The sequence below is a fragment of the Perna viridis genome, chromosome 7 (genome assembly GCF_037379345.1).
Source record: "Perna viridis isolate PV_CMFRI_1.1 ecotype Kerala chromosome 7, ASM3737934v1, whole genome shotgun sequence".
In the NCBI taxonomy this organism is placed as follows: domain Eukaryota; kingdom Metazoa; phylum Mollusca; class Bivalvia; order Mytilida; family Mytilidae; genus Perna; species Perna viridis.
In genome coordinates, this window is record NC_142451.1 from 33336842 (window position 1) to 33360847 (window position 24006).

Here is a 24006-nt window from a genome sequence, read left to right on the forward strand (position 1 = left end):
GAAATGAAAAAATGAAAATCTTTTCGGGTGGGGTGGGATGGGATGAGGATTTAATATTGGGAAAGAAATTTTTTTCTAGCAGCAGCCAGTGTTAAAAAATTATTTGAAATATTTTTCGATGTAGTAATGGGGGAAAATTGAATCGGGATTATTTTTTTTTCTGTCTTTGGCTGTGTAAAAATTTTTTTGCTCAAATTTGGATTTTTTCCCAAAAATAATCATGTAGCCTCCCCACCCCACCAACTTTGTATGAAAATGGTTGGTACCTAACCTGTAGCCTAAATAACTCCTTTTGTAGATATTTCTTCTTACGAGTTATTAAAAGTTTCGTAATATCGTTTCATCACGAGTTCGAGTCCCGCGGAGGGAACGACAAAAATTTGCTGTGTAAATTTGACAGTTCTAACATCGTTGGGAATTTTCCAGACCATTCTACAAGTTTACGTTATCTTCCCTGTATCAATATGATCCGATGGAGCAGTGTAGTGAATAGAGTCGTCACATTCTGAGACGTTGTATATATAAATATATGTGTGTAAAATGGACATTGTATGTCAACCATATAGATACCATGAGCTCTAAAAATGTGCTGGCAAAAAGGGCTGGGGGCCTGGCTATCCTCCACCAAAAAAAATGTTTGTAGTTAAGTGATCATATCATTTCTCGTTACTTATAATAATGTGTTAAATCAATGACATAATTTGTATATAGTTAGAATAAGTAACCAAATCGTATCGTTTTATATGATTTAAAAGAGTAAAAATTTCGTTTCGCATTTTTATGGTACGGCTATCAAAACGCACCAATGATTTTGTACTTACTTCCGGATAATGGACGAGGGAAAATCAAAAATATTCAAATAGAGAACATTGTGAATAAGTTGATTACTACTTTGATTTTTAGTAGTCATATGGTAATAATTTTCAATATCTTTACCATTAAAGTATTGGGCCTAGCCGATTTGCCCAAGTTACTTGTTGGCCCAGAGTCCTTTGGTCCTTTGGCCCAGGAATCAGGATCCATTGACCATTCGCTAGGTACCGAGTCGTTTCGCCTACTTAAGTGAGTTGTTTCGCCTCGATATGAAATGTGTTGAACAATGAAGATTTCTGTGTATGGGTATTTTATAAAAAAAAATATAATGTGGGGTAGGTATTACCTAAAACAGCGAGCTCCATGAGCTCTACCATACATGTACCTTCTGTGCAAGACTCATAAAAATAATAATGGACATTACAAAGAGGGGGTCGACCTGGATGAAAATTATTGCTTCGCAAGTGCATTATTTTTATTTATATTTAACCAGCAAGCAAGATCAATATTTCTATTTGAAAATCTGTCTTGTTAATTAATGGGGTAGTTTTTTTTCAATAAATTAATCACTTGAACATTTTTTTCCAAAAAATTCCAACTCCATAACCCACTTTCCCCTCACTCTCAAAATGGACAATAAATTTATAGCACTTTGCAATACTTTACATTTTTCATCCTTAAGGGCATCGCTAGCAACATCCATTTCAGTTTTGGCCTGTCAGATCAATCTGTACAGATACCGGAAATATTACAGTTCTCCACAGATAGTGGGAATATTTTACACATATCATTTGACATAAACAAAACTCAGACGACAGCTGCAAATTCCAAACAAGAAAATGATTGCCTTTCCTGTCTTAGAAAAGCTATGCTTCAATTTTGATATTATATATGTCTGAGGTGGGTTAGGTTTTTGACAATATCATTAGTGGAACAGCGGAGATACACGTATGTACATCCACGTTTCCCAAAGTTTTTATAAACATAACATTCACTTCTTTATATTGATATAAAGCAAATGGATTTAGACAACAGGCAATTGTTATTTTGATTTATTCATCACTTTGATCTAAATTTTGGACTTAATGGGCTCCTTAACATTTTTTATAACTTTTTAGACTAACTTAGGGATGGAAAGAAATGAAATCAATTTTTTTTCTACAGCTATCACACTCCAGACTTACAATCAGGCAAAGCATGGTAATGGTCTGACTTCATATGTGCACCATGTGAAGAACGGATGTGTAGGAAGTTTAGTACTGTTTTATGTTGGAATATATGAATTTGAGTGTATGAATGAATGTGTATGTATGAATATATGAATGTGTAAGTATGAATATACGAATGTATTCTTGAATATATTGTTGCTAAATTAAAATTCAATATGAAAAAAATGCATTGTTATTGGTTATATTATGAGTTAAAGTTACCAATAAAAAAATATTAAATTAAAAAAAAAAAAAGCAAACGAACAAACAAATTAAACAAAACATTAAAAACATGATGTTTTACAAACGAGAGAAAATACAATATATTTAAAGTCTCATATCTCATTTACAAATAACTAAAATGAGTGTGGAAATTCATGTTCCTTACCTACGACACATATTGATTATTTAACAAGGTACCCAAAAGAACTTGAAAGGATACTACAGACACTGTGAAGTCAGCCTCATATCTTGACCTACACTTACTTAAACTTTACGACAAATAAGTTTTATGGTCATCATCATGAACTAGTGGATCGTTATGATGTATCCATCAGCACCATGAAAACTGATTTATTCCTCATTTGTCTGTCCCGGACTTGACTTTTTATGAGCAACTCGGCAGGTGTTTCACTTGGTCCATGCTCCCAGTTTTTAGTGGAGTCTGAGTTGCTCATTTACTTTTGTTACTTTGTATGTATGATTTTAGTTACTTTATGTTCTTTTTTGTGTGTGTCTGTTTTCCATGTCTGGTCTTTGTCCCTGGATTACATTCTTTTGATTACCGCTATAACCTTGGTTCCCTTGATTACTCTTTCAATAAACAACATGAACATTCCTACCTGCAATTAATTGATTTATCATTCTTGATCTACGATTGGCGTGTGCCACGTTGAGTAACACTTACATATCCACAAAATAAAAAAAAAGTTAACACTTTTTGTACACATATCAGGTGCTACTGGTGGCTAAACTTACATGACCGAAGTCCACTTACGTAATTTGATATATATATATGTAGGTAATTGTTATATTGACTTACTATATTATAATTTTAAATTTCACTTTTCGTATTGAGTATATCTATTGACTAAAACATCATTCCAATCGTAAATGACGTGTTGCAAATGACAACGAAACCGTAGGCAAAATAACCCAAGGCGAAGTAGTGTGTAGGGGAAACAACCTGAGGCGAACAGGAAAGAAGGCGAAGCGACTGTTGGTGAACTGGTTTCGTGGGGAAATGACCCAGATTCCATTCGCCATAAGTTTATATAATATTTGAAGAAGGAAAGGAAGATAATATTGGACATGCTTCCAGAGAAACACTGCGGTCAGTTGGATTGTTTCCTACATGTACATAAAGAATCATGGGTGCAAGCAGGGAGTGTTATAGTCAGTCTCTGACACCTGGGTTTGCACATACGTGTATCAACCACAATGTTAATATGTACCTTCTGCCTGTCTCAGCCACTCTTACATGTACTTAAGGTAACTAAAATGTGCATTTTGATTTATGATTGATTGTTGGGGTTTAACGCCCAAGCAGCAATATTTCAGCTATATCCAGTTGATGAATATGAAAAGGATGATAAAACGAACATGAATGACGAAATGAAAAAGGGATGGGACATGCTGACAATGGGGTTGACAAATTTTGATTGCCACTAGAAATAGGGAGAGATGGGTAGGGTTGGGCAATTTAGCCTTCTGTGGTGGAGCCCAATGGTTTTTACTCAGGTAGAATACCACAGAAGGGTTCTTTAACAGGCGAGGGTTCTGAGCACTGTATAGTCATCTTTTATGACCAGCTTAGTGCTGCTGTGGGCCTATTCTTTTGACACCTTGGCCCTCATGGGACCCAGTAGCAAAGGAAATATTGAAATGAATAAAAGCTCCTTTTGAAATACAATGTTTGTTTTGCCAGGGAATTTCACAAAGCTAGCATGCAATGTATGTTAAAAACTGTTTGATATCGTTATATCATAGTAAAAATTATTACTTACTAGTGTTGCGTGCTCAGCTGAGAGGCAGGAATATCATTTTTTAAGTTTTTTATTAGACTAAGGCTGGGGATTGCTCCCACAGCCTTCATCACAATCAAGGCAAGCATTCAAAGTAACAGATTTACCAAAATCCACTTCACACTAGCTTTGGACTATGAAACAGAGACTTATTGGTTAAAATATGGTAATTTGGTATTCATTTGTGTTTATTTAAATGTCAAGAGGGCATCACCATACAATAATGCCCACTTCAGGTTTTCATATAAATGCAATGTACATGTACACTTTTGTCAGACAACGTGCATTTTCATTACTCCACTCTATGCTCTGGAGAAAAGTAGTGGCTTCAATGTGACTCGTCCTAAAATGAAACTTGATTAAATTAGTTCAACTGTTGTCAATTCTTTTGTCTGTACATAATTGACATTTTGTTAAAATCACAGAATCATTAAATGGATTTTTGCAAATAATGTATGTTTGCAAAAAAAGATAGTCAAAGGCATAATGGTGACTCCACAGTGTTAAGTGGAGACACTGTGACTCCAATCAACCCCACCTCCACTCTGTAGAGTTGGAAAATGAAAATGCATGCTAACAAAAGTGAAACATGTAAACAGAATACACAGTGATATTGTCGTCAAAATTGACAATATCCTTGCCTACAGCTTGAGACATCATCATTTCTGGCAATGTCACTGTCTCTTGGGCAGCTAATTCATCATGATATTAAATCCTTTATAGAAGCAACTATTGTGTAGATTGTACCAGGGAAACCTTGCATGACAGAAAGACCTTATGTTGAATATGTATCTATAGTGTACACTACTTTTCTACAGGTACAAATGTACTTTTGTTAAAGAATATATCTAATTTAAATCGTTTCAGATAATTGATGGCAGAAAAAGAAATAAAAAGTAAAAGTCCTCGCAGAAGGAGCAAGAGGCGTTCAAGTTTTGCTGCTTCCAGAATAAACTTTTTGAAGGATGGAAATGGAGGTAAGGGTACTTAATTTACAAATGTATAAAGGTGTATTCAAATAATTTGTTTTTAATTAAATGTAGTAAGATTAACTTAAAATTGGGACGGATCGTTAGCAACAGTCTTTATATGTAGTTAGAAGTGATGTATGCAGTTAAAATGTGATTGTTTGAACTTTTAAAATAGGCACACATCATGTGTTATAGGAAGCCTCTCTATTCCCATAGGTTGAGACATCAGAGATGTACTGTGCATTATCAATATAGTTCAATGTAATTTGTGTACTACATGTAATAGTTTTGTTGCTCAAACCCTAAAATCATTATTTTGTTCATTTACATGTATTCATTTGTTTAGATTGAGTTTGTACATGCAGGCAAATTGTCAAATCTCCCATCAAAACCTTTAGTAACCAAATGGTGAACAATATAATTTGAGTGCTGCTTTCACATTGCATCTTCCTGTACCCATTGATTATTCAACATGTATTCATTTCGTGATTTGTAAAAATAACATCACTATTGTACATGTATCTTTTATAGAATTGCATAGTGCAATAGACCCCAGTAAGACAAAAGAAGAGAGACTGAGTTTGTTGATGAAATTATGTCTAGAGGTAGGTCTAATCAAGGAATAAATTTGAATCAAATTTAAAATGAAATGCCATTTGGTTAGCAAATAAAAGTGTATTGTGTAATATAAGCTCAAAAACAGTTATGTACATTTTCGAAAATTGTATGTGTTAAAGAAAGATGGGTTGAAAATTGGACTTTGAACTTTGAGTGAGAATACCAGAGTACTTGTTCTGCTTTACTTTGAGACAATACAAAAATGGATTATTTAAGACTGAGTCTAAGTGTTCACATTACACAGTTTATTTCTTAGTTTGGCCTTTATCACTTAAACGTGAACACCTTGACTTATAGTGCTGATAATTTGATAACATATTCATCTCCATTTTCTGTTTAATGATATTTTATTTTTAGCATGCTATGAATAAAATGGAGACAGACCGTTTGATTACTGGTGACTTTGCAACTTTAAGAAGGGAAGGTATGTACCAGGGTTGTCCTTTGGACACACAATATAGGGTCTTAAGGTATTTAATAGAGAGTCTCTCTGCATCTGCATGTGATACACCTCCGTATAGGCTACATATTTATATTTTTATCTTTGGAAAGAATAAAATACATATTTATTGCAGTATTATTTTTTTTTATACATCATTCTTATATGAAGGCTGTTCCTGAAATATTTGTATTGGGGAGGGGGGAGGTGGCACTTTTCACTTGACTCTGCCATGCAACAATTTTAAAGTAGATCATACCTTATATTTCTAGTATATAGAGTTTTCTGATTTTTTTCCCAGAGATGGCCTTTTAAAATTTTAATGTATTGACATAGTATACTAAATTCGATTACAAGATAATTGAGCCTTAATATAGGCAATTTTTTACAATATTTTATATAGATTATGTGAAGAATTTTAACTTTTTTGCAAACTTTTTTTAAAAGTGGTGCATAGAACTTCTTTAAAAAATTATATGAAGAACACTTTACTGGCATTGAAAAATAAAATTGGGGTCACCAAACTCTTTTTCTTGCAATATTAGAAAACTAAAATTCGCATTACATTTCTGTAGAATAGTTTCCCCCTGTTTATTATCTTTACTTGAAAGAGGCTTTTAAATTTATTGTCTATAATGTTACCATACAAATTTTTATGTCAAAAACTCTTGTAAAATAATTTAAACTCAACTGAGGTTTCCCTAGATTAATTTAGTATAGTGCTGCACCATGCCTTGATCTTCTAGCACCATGTTGTCCTCATCATGAATTTTACAATGTGCCCCCAGTTGGCATAACCCAACTTCTAATTTTCAGAAGAAATTTGTATTTTTTTTTACTGATTGGCAAATAAACATATACAGTACATCCATTGTGTTGACACAAATTTATGACATTTAACAATAACACACTAGTGTGGACTCATTTTATTGGAGGCACAAGAAGATAAACTCCCCTCATGTCAAGGTGGGGCCCCCAATATGAACTTCTGTAATGGTAGAGTGTCCTCTAAACAGTTATGTAACCAGGTATTGACAAATTTCTGGGGAAAACAGTACCTAATTTTTTTACTTTATTTCAGAAACCATTTACTAGTTATTAAATTGAAAATATCTAGATCTTTATGGTTTTGCAAGATGACAGGAAAGAATGCTCTGTGTAATAGATATGATCTACCTTAATTATTTTCTTTCATTGTTACGGCTTAATATCTCAAATAACAACCACCAAATTTTAGTAGAAGTGCTTTCCTACCCCACCCCATAATTGATTCTGAAACAGCCATCAGTAAATACTGGTAGATTTGCTCTAGATATTACAAGTTGACGGTCTTTGTATGCAAGAAATTTAAATTTAAAAAGTTTTTTGTCTTATTTTATATTGAAAAGTGATTTAACTATGGACTTATTCCTATATCCATAATAACAAAGTTTTTCCCCTTCAGTTGAAGAAGATGTACTCCGTAAGATTGCTGATATGGAAGTTGATGGTCTGTTCAAAGAAGCTACAGAGAAGAAGAGGTATGGATATAGATTGTCTCTTTACCAATAACAGCTGTGTAAGGTGATTTTGACCCTACCTTCTTTCCTCCAGTGTGTTGTTCTATTACACCCTGGGGAACACAACAGAATCAGTATTTTTCAATGGATTTTAATGTAAGTCGGTAAATAAACATCCTGTTGCTTTCCAGTGTTATAGGTCAAGAGTGCAAAGTGCAAATGTAACAAATGTTTATTGCCACATGTAATGTGCAGTAAATGAATAAAAACACAATTAGATAAAATAGAAATAACGCTTTACCATTTTATAAGTGAAAAATAGCCTTAAGATAACTGCAATGTTAAGATAATTTCATTGATCATCACCATCCTAACCATTCCATAGAATGTAGAATGTCTCTTTTTCACAGGATATAACTTAAAGGCCAAAGTAATTTATTCTATTTACAGAACAATACCAAACCCTATTAATATGGAAATTGATGCAGCTATAGAAGACTTAAAGAACAGAATATCAAGGTACTTGTAAATTACATTGACATATTTTCTTCTGCAAGTTTCATGTCATTCATTATACATTTACATTTGGTAAAGTTATCCAAGGGTTTAACACTGTATTATGCAGCCATATTGAAAAAAAAAACTTAAAACACCTTCAATAATACATTATCACACATAATTCTTTGTTATAGATAATAATTAAAATTACATGTATGTCATATTTACAAAAAAATTGTTTACTTTGTGTGTCGTAACACTTTTCTTGACAAAAAACCTTTTTGAAATATATGTCCATTGTCACCAGATATGTATATTGAAAAGACATTGCTTGATACACCTTATATCACCTCTACCATTGGTAGTGTCTGAATTATATATGGATTGATACTTAAAAAGTTATGGAATTTATGATATAAACTTTTTTAGACTGCAGGAAGAATCTAATCATTGGGACAGGCTGATAAAAAGTGCTGAAGATAAATTTAATGAATGTGAAGAGAGGTAATTATTAAGATGTCACCTGTAAATTGTTTTATCTATAGAGCTGAGGGAACACCCAGAACAGAAGTGGACTGTTATAACAATTTAATAATTGGTACACGGCAATTCTTTGATATATATTATGGTAAAGAGTATATTATACTCCCACTTGAGTGTAGGTGCTATGTTGCAACCACTTTGTCTGTTCCTTTACACTTTTCTGTAACAGATTCTTCTGTTGATGCATAAATACTCTATTTGGTTTTCTGCTTTGAACTGTGTCCCCCTTTCCACATTCCTTGTTTCTGTAGTTTCTGTTTACCTTTCAAATTAATTTGACAGAAGTGGTTGAGTGGAAGTGTTCTTAGCACAACATTGTGTTTTTCTTAAATTTTACAAATAGCATTCAGTTTTGTATTGTCTGGTGTAATAGGGCATAATGTACGTGACAAACTGTAAAATTTTCTAAGGTCATAATGATAGTCTAGTTCGGGAAATTTTCATAATCATTAGAGATAGTAAATGTTTTGAAAAATCTCACATGAGGAGTAGCTCAATTAATAGAGTATAATCTCACAATACCAGGATCCTGGTTTTAATGGTTTGGGTACCAAATATATCAGTGGAGCACAATGCACCTGAAAAATTACTACTGGAATCTAACCTGAGAACCCTAGTGCTTAAAGCTGATGCTGAAACTACTGAACTAAATGAGTACTCAACTGTCACTTTAGTCTGTAGTACAATGCTTAAATATGTCAGTGAAAGGAAGTCGTAGCTACATATATATTTACAGTTTCAAGTGAATGAGACAAACTTAAAATATTTATAATTATATATGTATATTAATCACTGTAGCATAGCTGTCACAAGTGTACTTAATTTTTAAAGAGTACCATGCAACAATATCCATGTATTGGTTGCAAATTTCGACCATTCTAGTTAAGAGAAAATAGACCTTTATATCACTTTCCTCTTTTGTTTTTTTTTTGTTTTTTTTGTTGTTGTTGGTTTTGTAGTGGTTTTTTTGTTGTTGTTTGTGTAATATTTTTTCCACAGTGGCCAGATTTTAAAGAGGGAGAGTTGTGATTACTCCAAAGTACTTTAACCCTGCCACATTTTTGCGCATGTCCCAAGTCATGTATTTTTGGCCGTTGTATGTCTTGTGTCATCTTCACCTTTGATTTATTTTTATGTTACTTTAGTAAATAGGGGTAACTCGCTGTGTATATGAAAACATTTATTCAATTTCAGCACTTGAATGCTGGTGAACATGGCCTGTGCCATGCTGGCTTTTGTTTGCAATTTGGTCACAATACTTTTTTGAGGAAAATAGTCAACTGTAAGATTGCTGAAACGCACTTCCATTTTTAATAGGAAATAACCTTTCTTATTTTTTTACCTTCAGTTTGTGGATAAACTGACTAAGGATCAGGGCTCAAAATAGGGTCTGTCAGGTAACTGTAAATAGACATGTATTTTTGTTAGGCCTTACAGTAAATATACATTTTAAAATAAAGTTATTTTCTATTCTTTTAAGGAAAACAAAGGAATGTAATTTGACAGAGTTAGATATACCAGATACATTGAAGGCACAGAGTAGTCAGTATCTTTGTAATAGATTAGAATATAGCAACTTATTGGCAGATTTAGATGAGAGCTGTCAGAGACATTGTCTTATGGTAAGTCTTTTATCTGAGGGTTTTGAGGAAAATAGAAAAAAGCAGAGTTTAAGTGATACAAACCTTGTTTTAAGTATTTACCATTCTTCAGGCTATTGAAGTCTTAGCCCATGGCGGATAGAGCTATTTTCACTCAATTAACATTTAATTTTGTTGATAAAGCATGGCTATGTATTTATATTGCTGCTATCTCGATCAAAGGGAATATGCTAGTCTACCTATTACACACACTGTAGTCAGTGTGGGTCTCGATCAACGGCAATATGCTAGTCTACCTATTACACACACTGTAGTCAGTGTGGGTCTCGATCAACGGGAATATGCTAGTCTACCTATAACACACACCATAGTCACTGTGGGTCTGCATCAATGGGAATATGCTAGTCTACCTATTACACACACTGTAGTCAGTGTGGGTCTGTATTAAAAGTTCAATCATTTCCTAACTGTATTCGTCATTTACGAAGAATGACACTTCAAACAGAACAATATTGATCCAGTCATGTCTCACAGAATTTACATATAAAGGACATCTCTGATGCTCAGTCCCTATTGTTTTTTTCCCTTGGGAGCTTATACTATCACAGTCCACATGTTGGTAATCCTGCCTTGCTATTTGTTAAGATAACCTGATATACAAAAATATCTGAATCAATCAGATAAACATTATTTTTGGAGAGATTTATCTATTAAAAACAAAAAATTCTTTTTTTTTGGTATACTAAATAAAATATCAGCCATCATTCAAATGGAGAAAATCTCAAACCACACACCAAATGCAGCATCAAAAGATGTACAAATTTGCCTACTTGGTCAAACACATATAAATGCTTGTAGGATTTTTTTGTGCTAAAACTACTTGTAAAAACTTATTTTTTGCTTTATTTGTAATATACTTGCAAAGAAAATTGTAAAAAAAAAATAAATTGGACTTTAGACTTGTAAACAGCAGACACGACCATTTATTGAAGTTAAGTACATTTTGTATGTACATGCACATCAGGTGTTCATTTGAATTTTTATTGCAGATCCATGAACATGCCAGAATAGTAAAGAAAGTGAACACAGCCTTAGAACTTGTATCATCTCCATTAAAGAATCGTATGTTAGAATACAGTAAGTTCCTCTGAATACTTCTCTGTCTTTTAAAATGATTTAATATTATAATGGAAATTTTACATGTCATGGTTAATTTGAGGAGTAGATTCTTTAACACCAGTTTCAGGGGAACCATTTGTGAAATCTTCTATCTACTTCTGAAAAGTACCCTTTCAAAATATTAAAGTTACAGCAAACAATATAGTTAATTTCAAGTAGTGCAGTTCTTTTCCATTGTGAATTGTCTGATAAAATCCCTTTAGGTAATCAACAGAGATTTAAACTAAGATCAAAATACTTATGAAATGATAGAAAGTTTAAGTCTTGTTATTTATTGTCCAGTTAACTATCAAGACATTTCATCAGGTAATAGTCATTCATTCATGGGAAGATCAACTTTATTCCCTGAAGTTAACTATATTACTCGCTGTAAAACGCTATGAAGTGATACTTGGCATACAGAATTTGTAAGGTTGTGAATCATTATTATGGCTGAATATCATAAACCTTACTATACATTTTAAAAAGAAATTGTATTTTGAGTTAGTGGTTTATGGTATTCACCTGACACTGCGCATGCTGCAATCATCCTCTTTTTGTTTTTAGATACTGATTTGTTGGGTTGGTGTCAGAATAATGTGCCATTAAAAAATGTAATATTTGTGCTACAATGTGGTACTGCATTTCTAACACTTTTCAGGTAGAAATCATCTGTACCCATCCTATCAGTTAGAATTTTTACTCAATTTTCTGCATGTTGATACCATTTTAATTGCCAAGTTTTCATTTTACTGAAAGTGCATCATTTGTACAGGCCTTTCTCCCTCTTTGTTAACATTTCCACTCATTGTGTGAACTCTGAACAGTAGACTGACTCCTATAAGAGTTGAGTCATGGGCCCTGTTTCCTGAGAAATGACTCATTGTTTTTTCCCCCAATTATTTGATTGAATTTTAAATTTTTTACACATTTTTTTTTAATTTTCTATGAAACACATGCATTAACAGTAAAAAAAATAAAACTGTTTGCAATGAAGGCACATTTTCAACACGTGAATCATGCAACTTTGAAATTTATAACGGTTGTGGACTGATTTTGTTATTTACTATATGTACCCTTTAGTGGTTTCAAAGAAACGAGGAAACCAAAAACTTTGAGGTTTAATAAATTACAGGTCTTTAAGAGTTTTCCAGTGATATATTTAAGATTATTTATTGACATATTTTTGATACATAAATTATGGCTTGCATTAAAAAGAGAATAGGAAGATTGTTTCACTAAGTTATGTTTTATTAATGCCACTTATTTATATTGATTGTGATGTTAAGTAGCACTCTATATAAGAATCATGCAAAATGTGATTCATGGTTGGAAAGCCTACATATTTTTATTTTTGATATTTTGTGTAAAATATTATAGTAAAGAGAAATTAACATGTGGCTTTTTCATATAACCCCTGTACTTACAAGATAAAAACTATATATATGGTAATTTAGAATTCAAAATTAAGGGAAGTATCTATGTAAATCTCAAAAGAGCAGACAGATGTGAATAAATAATTATTCATTTCATCACATAGACCTATAAAGAAACTTAATTACAAAGATAATAATGTGTAGCATTTTTTGGTTTGTATCACATATTACAAAATTTGCATGATTCTTACAAAGATTACTACTTAGTTTTATTTTTATTTCAGTATTTGGTAGTTTTTCAATAGCACTTTGTCTTGTCTATATTATACATTACTAATCTATACTGTCAGTTTGTACTATTTGTTTTTCCTCCTCACTTTTTCAGAAACTGCTTTGATGCCAGATGGTACACCAAGAAGAGAGATTCAGTTTCTTTTGACATTTCCAACACCTCGATAGTTAATATAACTTTTAACACATGTTGAATTTGTATGAAATTTTTAAATGTAGATAAAATGTGTATGAAGATTTATGTATACATGGTTTAAAGTACCAATCCAATAAAATCTACACTGCCAACAGTATATACATGTACAATGTAGGTGATTCATGGTGCAGAAAATAACCTACTGAACAAATGTTGCTTTTTCTATCTACATTATCAATATCTGTACATATCAAATGTTCTTTCTACGTAAAGAGAAAACCATGCATTCATTTTCCAATCAAGAACAACTATTCTTACAAAAGTCAATTAAATCTTCAATCTATTTAATCTTATCTCAAAAACCAAATAAAAAATCTAAATCTTGTATTAACATGGTCTATAACTAAATAAGAGATCAAATAAAAAAAACAATTTTGGGGTTTTGACATGCATACATCACCTCCTGTGACTGCTGCTTTTAAGATAGTTATAGCTTGTTTAATATTTTCAATTCCAAGTGTATATATATGTAATACTTGCTATTTAAGTAGAACAATTTGTCCTCAAGAATCTTTTTAATCTAGTGTACTTCTAAACATATTTTATTTATAAACATCAGACATACATTAGTATGTACAAAATAGATAAAAGTGTCACAAACAGGAGTCAGAAACAAGCACAAAGCTTTTATTAACCTGTCTCCTTATCAATATCTAAATTCATTGGATCAATAACAAACCTTTTTTTTTTTTTAATTTTACACAAAAGTTTATTATCAAAATTCCACCATCAATAGGTAAAAAAATAAACAAGTATTCTTAACAAAACAAATTATTTAGAAGTCTACATTGCACATGTAACATTTAAAATATTTTCCTTTGAGTATCTTCAAGGAATATTTCATAAGCTTATTCATCTATGCAGCTTTTAGTCTGGGCTTTTTGTATGTCAGCAAAACAAACAGTCCTGTAAATATAAGGTATAATGTTAATGATAACCTTATCTGATGAATCTCATTTATGTTTTAACTTTGTATACAAAAATACAGGCAAATTTGCCACACATGAGAATCATTGTTATATGTTTATCATATTAATCGACCACCATATGATTATTACATGTGGCACATCTGGCTGGATACTAATATCTGTCTTTTTTTCATATGCACATCTTTAAAACAGGATATGGTATAATGTTGACCCATTTAAACTACATGTACATGTATAACTAAAAAATGTTGAAAATCATATTCCATGAAACTTTATGAATTTTGCATATCTAGTGATGCCCGAATTATTGGACTTTATAATTGGGGATTTTTGGACAGTAACTCAACTTTTTAGTTGATCTAAAAAAAAATAATTATTGGTACATTTTTTGTAATCTTTGAAGGAAGCTCCCTTATTAAGAACTTATTTACTGAAAAAGGTGGTGGCATATTATCATCTGCTTTAGCAATAGTTTATTTTCTTCTGTTATAATATTAATATAATGTTATAATATACTTGATACATGTACTGGTAGTTAAGATTTTGATGCAGTTTGTTTTTAATGTTAAACACATCTGTCAGTGGCAGATCCAGAGGAGGGTGCAGGGGGTTGGTAACCCTCCCTCATTTATTGGAAAATTTGTCATTTTCATGTGTAAAATTGACCAAAAAAATGGCAAATATTAAATGTTCACACACCCCCTTTTTCTGAGGAACTTTTCAAAGTGTCTTGGTACGGCCCAGTCATTTAAGTATTTAAATCAACAAATTTGAAACACATACTTTACAATTAAAAAATTACACATTTTAAGTTTTAGAGTTCATTGAGATAGAGAAATTCTCCTTTCTTAAAAGTATTTAGGTTGATTTTTAAATGTTTCTAATCATCCTTGTTCATAACAGACTCTTATCTAAATATATATTTTGATTTCATCGCCAATCTATATTAATGTAGTTTTAGCAAGAATCCCAAACATACCTATGCTAGCAAGTCCAATTACTCCACATAGTAATGGTACTCCTAAGGCATATTTTTGGTCAGGAAAAAAGTTATGCAGCTCTTGGTCTTTGTCAACAAATGGCTGCAATATATTTAAATGAAATTACACATGTATTTAGTAGCTTCATTTTTAACCCCCTTTAAGTTCACATTCTGTATAGCTATTTATGTGTTATAAAACATTACTTTTAGGAAGAAAATTACATTGTTCACATATGATTTTTATTACTGCCAATATTAGATTTGTTATAAGTAATACATTTTGTTTTGTCATCAACTTGTTAGTGCTTTTTTTCTTACCAACCAAAAACATCATTCTACAGTTCAATAAATCGTATCTAATAAGTATACAGAACCTACATGAATTATAGGGAGTAATTTAGTTTGTTACCAGGGAATAGAGCTGGTCCTCCTTATATTGAATGACTATTACCTGATGAAATGTCTTAGGTAGTTGAACAGGTCTTCAAACTTTCAAATAAACTTAGATTAATGTACCTATAAAATGAAAGAAAGTTTAAATATCCTTGTTAACTGTCTAGATAACTATCTAAGAAACTTCATAAGGTAATGGTGATTCAATCAAGGTAAGACCCATTCTGTTCCAATGTAAGAGGTTGGAATTCTGTTCCTCCATACCTAACCTCTAGCATTGCTGGAGTATATTCCCTGAACTTGGCCTGAAGTGAAATATATTTTGCACTGCATATACCATTTAGAAATTAAGGCAATCCTGTCTATTTTGCCAAAATAAATTCTGTAAATATCTATAGGAGGCTAAAAGGCTTACTGTAGTGCACCACTCATCATCTGCAAAATTAGAAATGCCAATTTTTTTTCTTATTGGACATATTGTCTTGTACAAATGATGTGTATCATTAGATCTTCTGTATAACCTTATTCTAACCACAAAATTGCACTGTACCTTTCCTGATATTGTGGCTTCATATTTGTGTCTGCTCCAAGTCAGGAATTTCTGGCCTCAGTATATCTTTATTATCACCTTTATTTTATTATTTATGTTACTTGAGCATTATTAAAGGGGCAACTTTTTCACTGTACCTGTGTATAATGATGTTTTGGGGCCAGCTGGAAGCCTGACCTGTGGTATTAGGGTTTCTTCGATGTTCATTGTAGACCAATGGGTGGCCTTGGCTTATCATTGGGGTAGTTGTCTCTTTGACATATACTCCATACCCATTCTTGTTATATATATTGGGGTAAGGACTCCTGTCACTGATCATGTAATTCATAACAATAGTGTGTTACGTTAGTGCAAGAATTTGTGACATAGAGTATCACAATCATTAAATGTTTACTTAAGCAAATGGTAAAGAGTTAGCTTCTAGGATTTCTCTGTGTTAGGCAATATTATTTCCATGTAGTATTGAGTATAAACCTACCAGCAGGATGACCCACACAGTATAATAAATATATACTGCTGACGTTACTGATATCAATGTCCAACCAGCTATCAAGTCAAATATCATTTTACATGGTAGCCAAACTGAAATAGAAAAAAAACGACCTGATCGAAAGCTAAAGTCACATTCAATACCAGTCTGAAATAGTAAAGGCAACCTTCTGTGGGTTTAAGTTGTGTTAAGAGACTGTCCATGTGGAAACCAAGTATTTTCTATTATATAATTTTATCCAAAGGAATTTTTTATTCAGTTGTAATAACTACATCATATGTATGTCAAATAGTATTAAGATTTTTTAAATCGACAATGGATGGCTCAGAAAATGATTTTTAAGTTCCCTAAGCGAAAGAGATATCTCCATTTTTACATGAATTTCAATGCTTTCTATGTAATTTACTTCTCTTTAACTGTTGCAGTTAATCTAAAACTGACACTAAACTATGAGAAAGGATACATTCGCGGTATGAAGTGGATGAATTTAAAAAAACAAAAACAAAACAAAACTTGTCTTGTGCTTCCATGCCCCCCTTAGTGCTAATCTGAAACAGAAAAAGCTACCTGATTGAGAGCTAAACTTGTGTTAAATGCCAATCTAAAATAGAAAAATTGACCCAATTCAGAGCTAAAGTCATGTTGAATAGACAACATTCTGGCACATGTTTACATAAGAGAAGAACCTTCCTAAAAAAAAGACAAATTGAAAAGCTAAAAACCATAGGGTTTCAATGGCAACCTTGAGTGGTCACAGTCACCCAATAAGCTGAACAACAAAATAAAAAAATGCACAGATTGTTAAATTTGTTTTGATGAGCATCCTTGCTAAGTTTTGTTTCAATACATCCTGTAGTTTTCAAGATCATTTTCAGTTAGAAATGTAAAATTTGGGGAAAACCCATTTCAGGACCTATAACTCATTCATCCATCAATGGATCTTTCTGAAAATTTCCACAAAGGTCCATCCCATCATACTGTACAATTTAACAGTTTAAATTACAGATTTAATCTAAACTTAACAACTGTTTTTGATTATATGCAAAATTCTGCATTCTATTTTTAGTAATGGTGGCTATATTTTTTGGCGAATCCAAAATCCCCATGTCAGTTCTACTAAGGATACCCTAAGAAATATTCATACCAAGTTTTGGTTCTAGTTGGTCTGGTAGTGTCAGAGGAGAAGATTTTCAAAGTAATAATATTATAAATACTGAAAAAGGGCAACAACTCCAACTTGGATTCATAGATTATTATGAAAATTTGACCACAGATAGATAGGTTTCATCATGCTGACCACTTTTACCACCATGTCAGAATTTGGCAAAACCTAACAGTTTTAGAGATATATGCAAGAAACTTCTGACTGACCCCTATGGTCTATTTTTAGTAACAGTGGCCCTGTTTTTAATGATAAAAAATCCCCATGTCAGTTCTATAGAGGATACCAAAAGGAACATTCATGCCATGTTCAATTGCATTTGGTCCAGTGGTTTCAGAAGAGAAGACATTTAAAAAAATTAACAATGACAGACGACGACAAATGCAAAGTGATAGCAATAGCCGACTTGGCATTTGGCCAGGTGAGCTAAAAACTGTAAGAGATGTTAATTTGAATTCAAATCTTCCCCCTCAAAACAAAAGGCTCTCAGAAGCCTGAATCACTCACCTGGTTGAATTTTGCCTTTCAAGGGCAATAAATTTAACAAGAAATTCAACAATTTTGACTCAAGAAGACTTTGGTAGGACTTTTCACCAATTGAAAGTTTCTTTCTATCTATTCTAGTTTTCAAGATATTGGCTGAAAAATGTAAAAAAAGAAAATGTCATTTTTCCCCGTTCAAGGGCAGCAACTCTTACAAGGAGTTGTCTGGCAACTTTTATCCCTGAGGACTTTTGTAGTCCTAATAATAATGATCATTTCAGTTATTGAAAGAATTCGGCTAAACCTAACTGTTTTGGAGTAGTTTGCGAAAAAACTACTGTCTGACCCCTAAGTTCTATTTTCAGTAACAGTGGCCATGTTTTTCTACAGATCATAAATCCCCACATCAGTTCTATGTAGGATATCCCTACGTCCATCCCATCATACTGTACAATTTTACAGTTTAAATTACAGATTTAATCTAAACTTAACTGCTTTTGATTATATGCAAAATTCTGCATTCTATTTTCAGTAATGGTGGCTATATGTTTTAGCGAATCCAAAATCCCCACATGAATGCTATTAAGGATACCCTATGAAATACTCATACCAAGTTTGGTTTCAATTGGTCAAGTACTGTCAGAGGAGAAGATTTTTGAAAGAAATAAAATTAAAAATAGCCAAAAACGTTAAAAAAGGGCAATAACTCCAACATGGCTTAAAGGATTAAAACGAAAATTTGTCCACAGATAGATCTCATCATGCTAAACAATTTTACCCAGTCAAAATTTAGCTAAACCTAACACTTATGGAGATATATACGAAAAACTACTGTCTGACCCCTATGTTCTAATTTTAGTAACGATGGCTATGTTTTTTGATGGATCAAAAATCCCCACATCTGTTCTATGCAGGATACCCCTAGGAACATATGTATTAAGTTTGGTTTCAATTGGTCAAGTAGTGTCAGAGAAGAGTTTTGAAAAATTGTTAACGACGATGGACAATGGCAACGATGACAACAGATGCCAAATAATGGCAATAGCTCACATGGCCTCTGGCCATGTGAGCTAAAAAAAGTTGATTTTTAAGCTGTTACCCACATCCGCCCCATATAACTAGAAAATCTAGAGATATCTGAAATATGTAATGTTATGTCACTGTCATCTCAGAAATGTGTAACTTCTGCATCATTTTGAAAACCTTGAATCAAAATTGTAGATGTGGTGATTCTCTGTTTTGTCCTAGTATTTTTCAAAAAGCATATATATACCTATAGTAAATGTTAATGAAAAACACATTATTATGATAGATATTAGCTGTTAAATGGAAAATTTGTCATTTTCATGTATAAAATTGACAAAAAATGGCAAACAATGTTCTAGCACCCTACTTTTTCTGGGGAACTCTGGCTGGCACCCCTGTATATAAATGGAAATTGTTCCCAATAGAAGATTAATACACTTTGGGTGCATTATTGTCTCTTTTTTCCACAATTCATGTAATATTATCCCTTCTTGGATTCAATGCTGTTTTCTTATTTGGGTGGTAAAATCACAAAACAGCTTCCGACACTTAAACCCAAAAGAGATTAAATGTAAATGATAATCAACACTATTTCCAAATTGTTTTTCTATTTGCTCTCAAAAAAAATACCAGCCAATTTTTACCCCCACCCCTAAAAAATACATTTATTTTTTTTTTTTACCACCCCTAATAATACCTTGACCAAAAAAATTAGTCCTAGCCTATATTAACCCTTTAAATGCCAGATTTTGGGCCCTATTTTCTTTCAGTGCCAGGGAATAGCCCAAATATTTTCCATTCAAACCACACACGTCACAATATGACCATCTGAACTGTTGACGTCACTGTATTGTTTACCCCGGTCAGTGTGCTGTCTGCGGGTAACATTCTATTGTACATTGTATTTTGTTTTGTTTCCATTTTTCTTTGTTTTTTGTGTGTCACTTTTTTGCATATATTTTTGTTACTGTTGTAACAGTATTTATTGTAGACAAAAAGGGATCACTATTATATATAAAAAGTATAGGTTTCAACTATGGTAGTTTTATTACTTTGTTTGTATAGCTTTGTAAATTGTTTCTTCCGTTGTTAAAACATCATTGTTAAAAGCCAAAAGTAATGTGATTAATACTTTTAAAAGTTTAACATGAAATACAGACGTCATAACTTTTCCATATAAATATTTATTGAAAAAGATTACACTTGTAACAAAATCATGATCACTCTTAAGTTTTGACATTCATGTCTTTGTAAACATGTCATGTGCACTCCTTTTATGCAAAGCAAGCATTCTCTTCTTGACCTCCAATGTAGTCATTTTTTCCTATTTGAACAGACCAAGCAGTCTTTATATTTTCCATAACAGATTTTTCTTACTTTTCTTCTCCCATTTTGTGGATTTTTCCCCATTGAGGTGGTCATCAGATAGCCTGTCAATGACATGCTTGATGAAATCTAGTCTAGACATAGGATTGTCACTGGTATTTTGGAAGTATAAAAAAAATATGCATTCAGTAGAATCCAGTGACAAATATGTAATATTACTTCTTTCCAAACTTTACAACTTTTACACTCATCATTTGGTCTAAAAGGTCAATCCATCCATAAGGTATTGTATGCATTAATGACTTTTGGTTTATTGTTCAACGATCTACATGCAGCATAGTATGAAGACAAACTCTGACTGGTTAACATCACAGAGCTTCTTTATATGCATAAAGAAAGCCTCTTTGACAAGCACAAATTTCTTCTCCAGGGTTCAGATTAGCTAGCTTCTTTAATCATTTTTGGCATTGGTTTGTTTGACCGTATTGTTCCAATAAAAAAAGTACACTGCTGCAAGAGAGTTTTCTTTAATGCGACTGACAAAAGAAAATTGTCTGCAAAAACATGAAACCATTTCAGAAGTAGTCCTACCAACTGAGTAATTTGAGAACAACATCAATGCCCTGCAGAGGTTCGGTGGGAGGTGCTGGTTCGTGTTTTTTACCACGTTAAATGATCATCTGAAGGACATAACTGGTAACAGACTCACATAACATCCAGAACTTAATTCCAAAACACAATATCCTACTTGGGATGTATTGCAACATGGATGTCCAACCCTTTGTTTCCAATAAACATTCATCAACTGACAATTCTCATCTTGGCTTATAATACTAGTAATACATGAATTTCCTATTTACGAAGTCAATAAGCAGCTGTATTGGATCTCCTATACTTGGCGAATCAATACTGGTATAAAAAAATATTCCAGTATTGTATACCAGTATTGTGATTTTTTCAAAAAAAACATATCAATTGATATCTAATACTGATGTAGATGAAATAAATAATTGCAAAATACTAGACCAGACAAAAATGAAATAATATGAATAAAAATATTAACACTTGTTATCTTCCATTAGAAATTTTAAGATACAAAAATATTTCTTGAGAACAACATCTATGTCAAATATGCAACAAAATTGATGAAGAAAAACATTTCTTTTTAAATTGTAATGAAATTTTTTATATGGGTATGTCTGCAAAATAAAGTTATTATTTTGTTACTGTTAAAATTTCTATTAAATGGTCACTACATTAAACAGTCATTTATTTTACTTTCTGTTTTAATCATTTATAATAAACTATTTTAATTCATTTAATTTCAAAGTTCTTTGAGGCTCTAAATAATCCTATATCATCTAGATAATTAAGTTATCAATATCTAATTAAACCTTTTTGATGTCTTTCATCTTCATTATTTTTTCTTTAAAGTTCTTCATGATGTCTTTGATGTTATGTTTAAAGATAAGTGTTTCAGAAAAATACAAGCCATGATGAGTAACATGACCATAAATGACCATCAAATTTGCCATGTCCATCATTCAGTAAACATGGCAAGCTTCTACACAGATCTAGCACCAATAGTAATATTTAGCAAAGAAGATACTGCAATTATAGACTACATGAAGAACAATGCTCTACTAGCAGCAGCCTGTAATTGTACGTCTTCCACCCAAAGCATGGAGTTTGTCAGCAGACCAAGCAGTACAACATCTGAAGGTTTTGGCTGGAGGAGTACCAATCAGAGATGTACCAAGAGACAAACATATCATACCATACACACTGGTGCATTATTTGAAAAGTCCAGAGTCATGTTAGACAAATGGTTATACATCATCTACAATCAACAGACCAAAGTTACAGCAGTGGTGATGTCTGCACAACTAAGTTGGTGAACATGCCTATCGATCTTGGTGGAGCTGGTACAGTTGTGGAGATCAACGTGTATTTACATGGCAATTAAAGATATAATTACAATACCAATAAGTACAATACTGGTATACCAGTATTGTACAAAATTTTGAAGAAAAAAAATCAATACTGGAATATTTTTTATACCAGTATTGTGAACAATAATGGTACACCAATATTGCGATCGCCAAGTACAGGAGACCCGCTGTATTCTAGATCCAGGTTACAATTAGGATCATTCCGTGTCAGAATATTCCTGCTGTCGGCTAAATGTAGAAATTTTAAAATATTCTGAAACCGGTTTCTTGATTGTGACATATGTTTGCGTTCTAGTATTCTTCTAGTTGACAAATAGAACTACAACGCTAATCAAGAAAAATGAAGTAATAGTAGCAAGTTACAAGCAACCCTACATTATTAACTAAATTACTCTTACTAGTCAAGCTGTTAAAATGATCATACCCAGTGTTGTGGTTATCCAGGGGACGGTTATCAGCACTTACAGGAAATGACGATTCTATTATAATCAGGACCATCATCGGAAATTCCGGTTTTATTTTTGGTGACGTTTAAGTGTTCAAGCACGCCTGAAACCAAAGTGAATCTCTTATTTGATCCTCAAATTGTCACTTTTATGAGTTTTATGTGACAGGTTTCTTGGGTCGGGATTAGTTTTTGTTTGTTACAAAAAAAAACAAAAAAAAACCAAAACAAACCAAACGAAATCATGTGTTTGCATAAAAATGAATATGGACCAGGTGCACTAGCAGGATAAACGTCATCTGCTCATCCAGAAACACTCTAAATGTGAATTCAGAAGTCGGTTGGTATAAAAGATGAACTATTTACCAGTCAACCCTTGAATATCAATAACACTCATATGGCTACTTCCGTAGTGGATTCTGAAACTAAAAAATTCGAAAGATCTTCCGGAAACCCTCAATTCAGGATTATTATCAGAACACAATAGTATTGAAACCTAAGATTTTTCAACCATTCAAATCACAAATTTTAGTGAGCTGAAACTTGAAGATTTTAGGTTGATTTATCCATTCGTGTTCTTTTCCATTTCACATCTTTTGACATATCGTACATTTGTACAGTACTAGCAAAACACTAGTGTATTCCTTTTTCGAAAATAATTCATACTAGACATTTTAGAACGTTTCAAAGCTTATATGTCGGTTTTAAAAGCTCACTGGAGCTTGTGTTGTAATGTTTTATATGTACCGACTTTTGAACTTTGAACTTTGTTGTGAAACCTAACAGTTCGTCAATCGGCTAAGACCGACAAACTTCAAGCCCAGTTGCGATACGCTCTAATTAAAATCGGTAGACCTCGTAACCGTGATTGACCCGAATGTTTCTAAGTCAAAGGAACTCGGATACTAGACATTTCTCAGCTATATTACAGAAATTCAATGCTAACCGATCATTTCATCTTTTAATGTTAACTTCCCGCTCTCATACAAGTAAAAAAAAACCTCGTAGAACATATGTACACGTATGGTATTTA

General features: G+C 32.4%; 2 protein-coding genes across 11 annotated transcripts; one reads left to right on the top strand and one right to left on the bottom strand.

Annotated features, from left to right (window-relative positions):
- The first annotated feature begins 377 nt into the window (after positions 1-377).
- Positions 378-15441, top strand: LOC148612379 (uncharacterized). 6 transcript variants are annotated; one of them, XM_088593754.1, is made up of 11 exons: positions 660-913; positions 1978-2139; positions 4913-5022; positions 5548-5621; positions 5992-6058; positions 7518-7593; positions 8023-8091; positions 8500-8574; positions 10094-10235; positions 11264-11351; positions 13134-15441. In XM_088593754.1, the coding sequence occupies exons 3-11, from the start codon at positions 4920-4922 to the stop codon at positions 13205-13207; spliced, it is 768 nt and encodes a 255-aa protein (XP_088449880.1). In that variant the 5' UTR covers positions 660-913; positions 1978-2139; positions 4913-4919; the 3' UTR covers positions 13208-15441. The 6 variants fall into 6 exon arrangements, with proteins under 6 accessions (XP_088449884.1, XP_088449880.1, XP_088449881.1 ...); XM_088593755.1 differs by having other exon boundaries at positions 1978-2064; XM_088593756.1 differs by having other exon boundaries at positions 1978-2013.
- Positions 14002-23110, bottom strand: LOC148612380 (uncharacterized). 5 transcript variants are annotated; one of them, XR_015924372.1, is made up of 5 exons: positions 22927-23110; positions 16568-16671; positions 15877-15974; positions 15144-15246; positions 14108-14141 (listed from the first exon to the last, which is right to left on the bottom strand). XR_015924372.1 is itself a non-coding variant. In XM_088593761.1 (4 exons), exons 2-4 carry the CDS (start codon positions 16652-16654, stop codon positions 14092-14094), a joined length of 240 nt encoding a protein of 79 aa, XP_088449887.1. In that variant the 5' UTR covers positions 16655-16671; positions 22953-23110; the 3' UTR covers positions 14002-14091. The 5 variants fall into 5 exon arrangements, 2 of the variants coding, with proteins under 2 accessions (XP_088449887.1, XP_088449886.1); XR_015924373.1 differs by lacking the exon at positions 15877-15974 and adding an exon at positions 15598-15662 and having other exon boundaries at positions 22927-23104; XM_088593761.1 differs by lacking the exon at positions 15877-15974 and having other exon boundaries at positions 14002-14141; positions 22953-23110.
- Positions 23111-24006: the final 896 nt, after the last annotated feature.

Bases quoted from the DNA above. Each gene is read 5' to 3' on its own strand.
- LOC148612379 (XM_088593758.1), top strand. From the start codon at position 4,920: ATGGCAGAAAAAGAAATAAAAAGTAAAAGTCCTCGCAGAAGGAGCAAG. The intron at 5,622-5,991 runs GTAGGTCTAATC...TTTTATTTTTAG, and splicing joins TGATGAAATTATGTCTAGAG to CATGCTATGAATAAAATGGA. The intron at 11,352-13,133 runs GTAAGTTCCTCT...TCACTTTTTCAG, and splicing joins GAATCGTATGTTAGAATACA to AAACTGCTTTGATGCCAGAT.
- LOC148612380 (XM_088593761.1), bottom strand. From the start codon at position 16,654: ATGATATTTGACTTGATAGCTGGTTGGACATTGATATCAGTAACGTCA. The intron at 15,247-16,567 runs GTAGGTTTATAC...AATATATTGCAG, and splicing joins CTGTGTGGGTCATCCTGCTG to CCATTTGTTGACAAAGACCA. The intron at 14,142-15,143 runs GTATGTTTGGGA...TTATATTTACAG, and splicing joins AATTGGACTTGCTAGCATAG to GACTGTTTGTTTTGCTGACA.